The sequence below is a fragment of the Amblyomma mixtum genome, chromosome 1 (assembly GCF_055824585.1).
Source record: "Amblyomma mixtum isolate Tamu chromosome 1, ASM5582458v1, whole genome shotgun sequence".
In the NCBI taxonomy this organism is placed as follows: domain Eukaryota; kingdom Metazoa; phylum Arthropoda; class Arachnida; order Ixodida; family Ixodidae; genus Amblyomma; species Amblyomma mixtum.
Genome location: NC_143012.1, coordinates 73,473,832 through 73,485,123, shown reverse-complemented (window position 1 = coordinate 73,485,123; position 11,292 = coordinate 73,473,832). Strand labels below are relative to the sequence as shown.

The following is an 11,292-nucleotide window of genomic DNA, read 5'->3' as shown; positions in this document are numbered from 1 at the left end:
CCACAGCCTCCTTTATTTGCACGTCCTCCTCTTTACTGCGTGGCTGAGAAGGTCTACCAATGCGCTCTTCCTATCTTTCTCTGCAACACTTAGTAGCACAAAGGACGAACATTGTTATTTTTCCTTTTTACTTCTTCTATCTTGTTCCTTTTTATTTCTAATAAGGTGCCCTTTACGAAACCTAGTTTTGCTTAACAAAGCTCTGGCGACCTCCTCCAGCGAACGTGCACAGCGAAGCTTTTGTACGCGTACTTTTCCTCACAAAGAACTCTACTGCGACAGTACACGCTTTGCGGCAAATGTAGGCATAAAATTTTTCTTTTGCTGTAGTTTAGCAGCGTTGGGAAAGAAACTGGGCAAAAGGAGATTAAGTCTTTCTTGTCTTTGTGTAAGCAAGAACGTCGTTCGATCCTTTCAGGGTAATCCATATGTCGGTGAAAATATTTCAGCACCATCTCTTATTGCTGTTTTATGTTCTTGCAGTGAGCGCCTACACAGAAGTATATGGGATGCTTTAAGTAACCTAAACAGTGCCTAATAATAAAATACAATAATAAGGCAGGGCAGAAATAAATAAATAGAAATTAACCAGTTAGCAAGTAAAGAGAGCGTAACCTGTCTTCTTTATTACTATTTTTGGAAGGTACGTTTTGTGTTTACAATTTTTTTTAGTAGTAAACAATGATAAATGCATGGAGTAGTAACCAACCTTGTTATTTCTAATTTCAGAGCACCGCAATGCTCAAGAAAGGTTCGGAAATTTTCAGTAAAATTAAATTCAGTATTCTGTTGCTTTTAAGCTGTTTCGTGGTTCTTTCTTTTATGAGCCCAAATGATAGGACACGAAAAAGAACTGAAAAACGTCCGATTTTCACATGTGCCCTCACAAATATGCACCTTTTCCTTGAGTCCGTGTACTGCTAATCACGTCCACTATTCGCCACGGCAACATTGTTCTTTGCACTTTGGACTTTTGGGGGCCAGTGCAACATGGTCGGTCCGTCCCCTTGAGCTTGGAGAGGCTTTTGTTAATTAACCTGGCCGCTGTTTGAGAGGAGGAGGAAAATACTGCTGAAATCTCAGTACAAATGCACATACGACTAGCCCTTAAATTACGTAAAACAGCACTATCATTCGGCATAGAGACTATGTATTGTAGCATTTTAGGTATCAAAATTTGCAATTTTCTCGCACTTGGGGAGGGTGGGAGAGTAGAGGTTGCCGGAGCCTTTCTTAAGGCAGGGACAGTAACCATCCAGCCAACACGTGAGAAATGAAGCGTCTCGAGGTTTCATGCACATCGAGAAGGCTTCCTTTGACAAACGAGTGGGGTATGTCTACACTTCCTAGCGCGCACCAACTGGATTCATGGAACAATGGCCGAGGGTCATGATTACCGGTAACTTGGCGCCGGGAGATATAAAGATCCAGAGTTCGAGGCCGTACAGGATTGGCATTCGTTTTGTTTAGCCACTCGGCGGCACTTTCATGGCAGGTAGCAGGGGTGACTTGTGGTCCGCATGCATCACGCGAATTTCTGAACGGACATAAATCTGTGATTGCAAGAGTAATAAGGGAATGAGAGGAGAAGAGGTGAGGGAGCGGGGGGGGGGAGAGGGATTCGCACTCGCAACAGGGAGATGATGGCTGCAAGTTTGCTGAAACCTCTAAGATTACCTGAAGAGGGAACTAGAGAGAAATAAATCAGAGTGTTGATGCACTTCACTTACTACTGGCACTTTAATTAATACAAATGAAGAAACATATACACGTTCTTTTTTTCCCGCGAATTAACAGCTCACAAATTTTATGCCATCATCTAGACGGACAGGACGGCCAGGTGGTCGCTCTCGATAGCAAATCATTTATACGCTAATCTTGCTTCTTAATGTCACGGGTGTTGTGCCGACAGTCTCAGATGTTGTCGTTAAGTCGTGCACAAAAGAAGAGCCGCCGGTTTGTGCTTCGCGCAAGAAGGTCTTTATTTGGAGAACTTTTGCGCATAATGAATTAACATGGCGTCGGTGGCGACAGCAGCAAATGCATTTGATGGTATCGATGGTCAGTCTCGCTCAACGTTCCCGAGCTCACTCAGTTTAAAGTTCACAGCAAACATCAGAGATAGTTAAGACGCCTTAACCAACTCTGAAACTTCTAACAAAGTGGCAGACAAAAAGCGTGTATACTACGGTTTCCTAGAGCTCCGGTCCTGTCTCGAAGTCCTAAAGAAAGCGATAACCTAAAAACTAGTTTCTGGGATAGCTGGCCCCATAGGCATAAGTTCACCACCTTGCACACGAGGAACTGGGATGAATGAATATGAAGACACCACAGCAGAGCTGATGGGGTGTTTCTCCGGCCGTCTATGTTTGGTTCTTGTACGCTGAGGTGAAATGAGAAGATGATTGCGCTGCGCACCGCTGGCAATAAAAAAAGGCTTAAAGAACAACCACGGAAATGATTTGTGGCAGTATCAGATCTGAAGTAGCGGGGTTATAATGTAGCTTAAATATTACGATTTTTGGCTGTTGGCGAGAGAAAATGTACAGAAAGTCCTCGTGATCCTTACGAAACATGCTAGCAGGTGTGAGGTCTCTTTCTTAAATGAGGCATTCATTGCCGTAAGATGCACGCGGGCTCGGAAGTTGTACTTTAGAGACAGGCAAATTTTGGCTATGGCTGTCATTTCTCGGCCCATTAAAGGGTTCTCTGGAAAACTCCATCAACTCGTTGCTGTTTAAAATTTTATTTTTTCGCTATTTTATGTCTATGGAGGCACTATTGGCAAAAAAAAAGCTTATTTATAGCAAAGAAATTCAGTGCTAAAGATCTGACATTGTTTTCCTGCCACGCGATTCTAATTCCTGACGTAGACGATGAATCCCGGAACGATGATGGCGATGGCGAAGTGGATAGCTTTGTTGTCTAGCTTACGATATCCGCGCGAAAAGTTACATGACTCCACCGCAGTGGGCATATTAGAAAGTCCAGCGGCCGTAACGATTCCATTTTTCTTCCTATTTTCACTTCCGAAAGTTTTCATTTTCAGAAAAAAACAGGCCATTTCTTATTACAACACGAAAAAAAAATCGATATTAGTGATTAGCAATTTCTCTCCAGTGTCGCATTATATAACCTAATTCGAGTTAAAAATGGGTCTTGGCCAAAAGTTCTCTGTTAGATTTTAAACTTTTTCAATTCTGATTAGATGGTTCTTCCGCCCACTCCGCAACCATCAGGTATTTAAAGCAGAAAGGTGGGCTGGTTCGTGTTTATATAGCGAGGAGATAGAAGTAGCGCTAGATAACATGGACGAAAGGTATGAAACACTAGTGCTTGCATTTTCTTCTCTCCTTTTGTCCCTGTTGTTTAGCGCTGCTTCTATATCCTCTCCATCTGGCTAATTACGGTAGCGATATCATGGACAAGCAGCTGCATTAGTTCGGTTCTCACAAAAGCGATGTTTCTGTGTTAAGCGATGAGTCTACAATTTCGAAATGCGGATTGAATTGTTCGCCCATGATTCACCGTGTTTACTGCGATATTTATCAGCCATTCCTGGCCAGCGTGTGAACCTGGAGCCTTTTCAGTGAACTGTCGCCCTTCACCCGCCCTTTATCTGCCACTGATCGCCCCATAAATGCAGCCCTTGCGTTCATTCAAATCACCGGAAAAGTCGGAATTTCCTCTCGAGAACCTCAAGGTCATCTTAGTGATGTGACTGGCGTTGCAAGTAAACGCATCGGTTGAACACCACAAACTGAAACTCCTAGGGTAGGCTATATGCCGTGTAGTGCATCGTTTGTCAAAGAAATAATGTGAATGCATTTCTGCAAGTCACATGAGAAACATAATTTTCTGTTTTAGTCGAATCCACATGCCTTTGAGTCGAAATAATTCCAAATATCGCATTCTGTGAGCATTGTTCAAAGAATTTTTTTTGTTTTTTTTGTATTGCTCAGCCTTGGGGATCGTACCGAACCCAGCTGTAGGTAGTGCTTATCAATATTTCTGCTGTTACATTACGTAGCCCTTGGCGTTACTTAGCGAGAGTAGTTTATGATAACGGACAGGGGCAACAGCTCACGCAAATGTCCTCCGAAGTGGCAAGTATGAACTATTTCAACAGCTGTTGCGGAGCCTGAGTAGTTAGAGCATTCGGCTACTACCTAATGAGCAAGAACACTCCCATGGATGACCTGTGGACGTTTTGGATGTCCATGGGGCGTGCAAGGGAGTTTCGATCACCATTGGGCATGCCGGAGGATACGAGTTCAATACTGGCCACGGAGGCCATGCTTCGGTGGCGATGTAAAGCAAAAGGCGCCCTTGCGCTCTTCGATGTCATTACATGTAAAGGATCTCCAAGTAATCAATATTATTCCGGAGCCCTCTATAATGGCGGCTCCTTCCCACTTCCTTCTTTCACCTGCTTTTTTCATCTCTTCCCCAGCAGCGTGGATGAGGTGTCAACCTAGACTGGAGATACTTACCCCGCCTTTTTCATTCCTAGAGCTATTCTTTTGTTTCTTGGTAAGAGTATTTAAAAGTGGTTACACATATAGGATGAAAGTTAAAATTTTACCTTCAAGATTTATGACTGGTGTTGAAAAGACTTTACTCGATGCGCGCCCCTCGCCTTTACACGCATTTTTTCAAAATTACCGACATGCATAAACAAGCCCGACAGAAGACGCGGCTGAACTAAGATATATAGCATTTCCTTCCCTACTCAAGGTTTTGAAAGATGCAACTTGCTGAGTTCGACAGGAAAGGTGCACAATAAGCTAAGTAATAGATATGTTTAGTGCAATGTGGTTCGTACCTCGGGATGGTCTCCGAAGTTCTTTTCTCCAGCAACGTGCGGAATAAGATGCAGCCGGTTACTGCCAGACAAGATAGACGATTTTATTTACAAAGCAGGTTATCAGGAGTCTCTCCTTTAGAAGCACACTGAAGCCACGTTTTATACATTTTCAATTCCCCAGGTACCTATCTGGGGGAAACTTGGTTGTTCGAACATCGCCAATCACATTTCTTGACGAAACCCGCCCACAAAAGGGCGGAACATCACCCTCTCGCCACCGTGACAAAAAGGCGGGACATTTACACTCTCGCCGGTCCTCCCACGCACAGATGGTCGATTTGTGTATTTTGTTCACCCATCGTTCCGTGGAATTAGGAGTCCTTTGGCGGCAACTAAGGTGATATACACATTCTCGCTGTCAAGTCGGAGCCGTTCGCACCGTGATGGACTCCCTTTCGTTGTCGGTCCGCTGTCGGTTTTGAGCGAACTTGAGAATCCAAACAGACGCGTTTCCGCCGACAGCCGATTTAGGGGCCTCCGTCCCCTGGTTGCGCCGCCACACTTTCCCCCCGCCGCAGCCGCCGACAAAGGCTGCCGCAAAGGTTAGCCAGCAGTGAAGGAGCCGGCCGTGAAGGAGGGGGCGACGGCCCTTCTTCTCTCGGCCGTGAAGGAGGGGGCGACGGCCGTTTCTCGACCTCGAAGGAGAGGGTAAGGAGCCACCGGCGGGCGCACGTGTGCGCGACCAAAACAATTCCCAGAACGGGACACCGGAAGCAAACGCGTACACAAATACACACACACACTCAGCGTGCTGAAACCGGCCGTTATTCACGTAGCCCAGTCCCGCTGGCGCCACTGTCGTCGCTGCAGACGGCGCGTCGAGCCCAACACCTCCCCACAAAACTGTGCGGCACAGTCTTCGAACTTGCTGCACACAACAATCACAGGAGCTCGACGCATTGCTCCCACTTCATCTGTCAACAAGTACCCCTCGGTCCCCCGCCAACGCAGCACCCAACAATGCCATACCTCTCGCAAACCGAGGCCGCGAAAACGGACGACGGTATCTTACTCGCTTTCGTCATTGGCGACCATACGCGACATAGCGTCGGCATTTGCGTTTAGAGACCCCTTTTTGTACTCCACTACAATGTTGTACTTCTGGAGAGCCAGCGCCCACCTTGTCAGCTTCGCGCTTAGTGGCGTGGTCAGAGTAAGAAATTTCAAGGGATTGTGGTCGGTAATTACCCTGATTCGTGCACCGAACAGCCGCGTGTCAAACTTTCCCAGCGCCCAAATGATGGCGTAGGCTTCATTCTCGATTGTAGCCCATCGTGACTGGGCCGGGCTTAATTTCTTGCTCAGGAATGAAATGGGTTGCTCTTTTCCTTCGTCATCCAACTGTGCTAGACATGCTCCGACGGCATAATCTGAAGCATCAGTGGCCAGAATGAACTCTTTGTTCAGATCGGGTGCGCTCAACGCTGCGGCCTTTGTGAAACACTCCTTTACCTTTATAAAAGCACCCTCGGCATCCTCCTTCCACGGTATCTTCTGAGGCACGCGCTTTCCGGTCAGGTTCGTCAGTGGTAGCACCACCTTTGAATACTCCGGAACGTAATCCCGGTAATAATTTGCTAGCCCCAAAAAGCTACGCAGCTGTCTTTTTGTTTGTGGTACAGGAATTTCTTGAATGGCTCTAAGCTTTTCTGGATCTGCGCCGTGTTTTCCTGACCCCACGATATGACCCAGAAACCGCACTTCCTTCTGCGCGAAATGGCACTTAGCGACATTAACTGTGAGCCCTGCGGCCGCTAGCGAAGCCAGTACCCTTCCGAGGTGTTCGAGGTGCTCTTCCCATGTCTGCGAGAAGACGCACATGTCATCTATATATGCGCACGCATATTCACGATGTGGTACAAGGATCTGATTGATTATTCTTTGGTAGGTGCTTGCCGAATTTCTCAGTCCAAACGGCATAACCTTCCAAGCGTACTGTCCAGACGAGGTGACAAATGCTGTGTACTCCTGGGCTTTTTCGTCCAACGGAATCTGCCAATATCCTCTTAGCATATCGAGCAGGGTTATGTACTTTGCCTGCGCTACCTCGTAAATTAGGTCACCTGGCAGGTTCATAGGAAACGCATCAGGCTCCGTTGCTTCATTCAGCTTGCGATAGTCACAGCATAACCTGACACTGCCATCTTTCTTAGCAACACACACCACGGGATGTGCATGGGAGCTTTCTATCGGATATATCAAACCCCACGACCTTAGCTCTGCCACCTGTCGGTCAACTTCCTTTCTTAGGGCCATGGGCACCTTGTAAGGGTACGCACGCTTCAGCTGCGCCCCATCTTTTAGCTTGATTTTGTGCACTCCCCAGTTGCAGCGGCCAGGTTTATCACTGAACACCTCACAGTGCTTCCCGATTAGTTCCTTTACCTGCCTTTGCTGCAGCATATCTAAATGGCTGAGAGTTACCCGTTCCAGCTGCTCAACTGCTGTCGTTGTATCTGACCACGCGGGAAGTTCTCCAAACTCCGTGTCGCCTTCAAATACTATGCCTACAGTGTTGACCCTCGCGTTGTATGGCCTAAGCTTATTTGCATGCACCGATCGGCGCGTGCCATCACTTAGCTCAATCGTATAACTATATGGCCGCACCTTTGCCACAACTGTTACTGGACCTTTCCAGTGTGCCATTAACTTCCCATCGCCTTCTTTCTCCAGCCAAAGAACCTGGTCACCTGGAGAAAATTGTTTGTCGGTGGTCCTCAAGTTGTACCTCCCCACATAAGCTTGCTGCGTGAGCTCGCTACTTTTTGCCGCTTCCCTACTGGCTTCCTCGAGATCATTTCTCAATTTCTCGAGATAGTCTGCTGCTGGCACTGCCAATGAGTCGGGAACAACCCAGTCTCCTGACCACGTCTTTTGCAGTATAGCCAGAGGTCCGACAGGCATCCTACCATACATAAGCTCGAACGGTGATTTACCCGTGATGGCATGTGGCACCTCTCTATAAGCCCAAAGCAGGAATGGCACCATTCGATCCCACTCACGTCCATGCTCGCTTACAATGTGAAACAGCATCCTTTTAAAAGTGCCGTTCCACCGCTCTACCAGTCCATTACTTTGTGGATGATCGGGAGTGGAAAATCTGGGAGTCGCTCCCATTTTCTGCAGCATAATTTGCGTTAAATTTGATGTAAAATTTGTGCCCTGATCTGAGCATATGGTCTCTGGCACTCCCATTCTAGAAAATATCTGGGTGAGCGCGTCACAGGTAGCCTTAGCTGTTAAGGACCTCAAACAAACAACCTCAGGCCATCTAGTATGCAAATCAACTACACATAGTGCGTAGCGATGTCCCCTTGCTGATGGTGGATCCAGTGGACCGATACAATCCATGTATACCACCTGGAATGGTGCACTAGGCCTGGCCAATGCCGTTATGGGTACGCGGTCCTGTGTTTTCATAGGGGCCCTGATTTGGCACTGGTGGCAGGACTGACAATGCTCCTTGACCTCCCGGCCCATGGTCGGCCAATAAAATGACATTTTTATGCGCTGCAAAGTCTTTCGCTCTCCCAAATGTCCTGCCCAAGGCGAATCGTGTGCCCTCACTAGTGCTTCCTGTCGTTTATGCGATGGCAGCACCAACTGTGTGCACATCCGTCCCACTACGTGCTCCTGGTGATAGAGTAACTCATCCTGGATTATCATTCCATGTGTGCCAGCTCTAGCCTGCTTCCAAGCCTCCTGCAGCGACGAGTCATTTTCCTGAGCCTCACGGAAAACTTGCCGAGCGCTCTGCCTTTTCTCGGCTTCTTCGTCTGTTCCCGTAACCGCCAAGGACGCACCCGTCTGCTGATTTTTATGCTCTGTCGTCTCCTTTTCACCGCCTTCGGTCTCTGCCTCTGAAACAACTTCGTTTACAACTGCCCTTTCTTCAAGGAGTTGTCTGTAGTCTGCGGGAGTTATGAGCGCGTCTATTCCGGCCAACAGTTTGTCTGTCAGCGCACATAGCAAAGCTGGTTGTGCCCTGTCGAACGAGACAAACGGTGCACCTTCTGTTGCTCTGAGAGGCACATATGCAAGCTCAGCTCTCACTTCATCGCCGAAAGCTCCCCTCAGCTTTATTCTGGAACCAGCTGCCTCATACTTCGGCACTAGAGCTCGCCTGATAACAGTCATTTCAGTCCCGGAATCAATCACCGCATTAATGCTTTGTTCCGAACTTTTCAATGTTACTGTTTCGAGGCAATTCCTACCTACCCTCTCTGTTTCCTGCATGCCAACCTCATTCGCGGGAGCTATTTCTTCCAAAGGAGCATTCACTTTAGCCACCACGGCGCGGTCTCCTGGTTTTTCTTGGCCTCGTCTGCCTGCCTTATCCCCTGTCCTTTTGAGAGGGCAATCTCTAGCGAAGTGATTTGGTGACTTGCATTCAAAGCACCGTCCTTTCATTCCTCTTAAAGTAGAATTCTCCCATTGATGAGGTGTTGCACCTGCCCGCTCCTTCTGGTCCCCACTCGGCCTCTTTCGATAGCCTCCCAAATGAGCTGCTGACCCTGGTTTGCATCTCACGCTTTCATCGAAACTCTCTGCCAGCTTGGCCACTTCGCCTGGAGAAAGGAACCTCTGATTCTCATTGACAACAATATGAGCCCGTGCCTCAGCTGCTAAGCAGTCCTTCAACCTGTCTGTGACCATTAACTGCTTTAATTCTGCAAAAGTGGTAGCCTTCGAGGTTTTTGTATAGTATTCAAAATAGTTTCCCAGCCGGATTGCGAATTGGCCCCATGTCTCATCTGCTGCTTTTGCCGATCCCTCAACCATCCTTCTATATTCTGCTGCTGACAACCTCAATCCATCTAGAATACTTTGCTTCATTTTTCTATAGTCCTTTCTTTCTTCGGCTGTCAACGTAGAAAGCAATCCGCGTGCTCTTTCACTCAACTGTGGCAAGACAAGCCCGGCCCGCCACTCAGACGGGACGTCATATGAATCAAGAGTCGCCTCCACATCCTCAAACCACCCGGGCACTAGGAATTCCCGACTCGGCATCGGTGCTAGTACTCCTTTCAATAAGGATGCATATTTTAGGCGCCTATCCTCCTCTGACCTATCCACAGCTAGCGCTCCGCTGTTACCTTCTTCGTGGGACTCAGCCCGCTCTTGGGCTCGCAACTTCTGGCTCTCCAGAATTAAGCGTTGCTTTTCTTTTTCTGCTTCAGCAATTTTAAATCGAAGCTCCAGCATTTTCATCTGCTGCTCCGACGCTGTTTCCGCCATGGCGCTACTCAGATCCCCCACCGCGTCACTGGTCACCGCCAACTCCTGCAAGCTTTCAACCCCGTCCGACTCCGCACCTGTGGTGTTAACCTCCCTGTCTCGCAAGTTATATGGCATTGTCATCAACTGCGCCCGACAGGAAACCAAGAGGCACTCGCCTGACTTCTGAAGAGTCGCTCCGCGGTGCTCTCTTCTTCCACAGGTCTGGAGGGACTCGCTTTGGCAGGCCGCTGGCTCCTCAGTGACGTTCTCGGGTCCGCCGTCCACGCCACCAGTCTCGTCCGCTGTCCACCGCTGCTGCTCTCATTCGCCCCTCGCTGGAGATCCTGTCGACTGCGCCAGATATGTTTAGTGCAATGTGGTTCGTACCTCGGGATGGTCTCCGAAGTTCTTTTCTCCAGCAACGTGCGGAATAAGATCCAGCCGGTTACTGCCAGACAAGATAGACGATTTTATTTACAAAGCAGGTTATCAGGAGTCTCTCCTTTAGAAGCACACTGAAGCCACGTTTTATACATTTTCAATTCCCCAGGTACCTATCTGGGGGAAACTTGGTTGTTCGAACATCGCCAATCACATTTCTTGACGAAACCCGCCCACAAAAGGGCGGAACATCACCCTCTCGCCACCGTGACAAAAAGGCGGGACATTTACACTCTCGCCGGTCCTCCCACGCACAGATGGTCGATTTGTGTATTTTGTTCACCCATCGTTCCGTGGAATTAGGAGTCCTTTGGCGGCAACTAAGGTGATATACACATTCTCGCTGTCAAGTCGGAGCCGTTCGCACCGTGATGGACTCCCTTTCGTTGTCGGTCCGCTGTCGGTTTTGAGCGAACTTGAGAATCCAAACAGACGCGTTTCCGCCGACAGCCGATTTAGGGGCCTCCGTCCCCTGGTTGCGCCGCCACACTTTCCCCCCGCCGCAGCCGCCGACAAAGGCTGCCGCAAAGGTTAGCCAGCAGTGAAGGAGCCGGCCGTGAAGGAGGGGGCGACGGCCGCTTCTCGACCTCGAAGGAGAGGGTAAGGAGCCACCGGCGGGCGCACGTGTGCGCGACCAAAACAATTCCCAGAACGGGACACCGGAAGCAAACGCGTACACAAATACACACACACACTCAGCGTGCTGAAACCGGCCGTTATTCACGTAGCCCAGTCCCGCTGGCGCCACTGTCGTCGCAGCAGAC

The 11,292-nt window shown here is 48.6% G+C and overlaps 1 protein-coding gene across 1 annotated transcript; it reads right to left on the bottom strand.

The window, feature by feature from the left end:
* Window positions 1-1,466: 1,466 nt before the first annotated feature.
* Window positions 1,467-10,423, bottom strand: LOC149366784 (uncharacterized). Its single transcript, XM_089571762.1, has 2 exons — window positions 8,057-10,423; window positions 1,467-1,553 (listed from the first exon to the last, which is right to left on the bottom strand). The coding sequence occupies exons 1-2, from the start codon at window positions 10,226-10,228 to the stop codon at window positions 1,467-1,469; spliced, it is 2,259 nt and encodes a 752-aa protein (XP_089427888.1). The 5' UTR covers window positions 10,229-10,423.
* Between the last annotated feature and the right edge of the window lie 869 nt (window positions 10,424-11,292).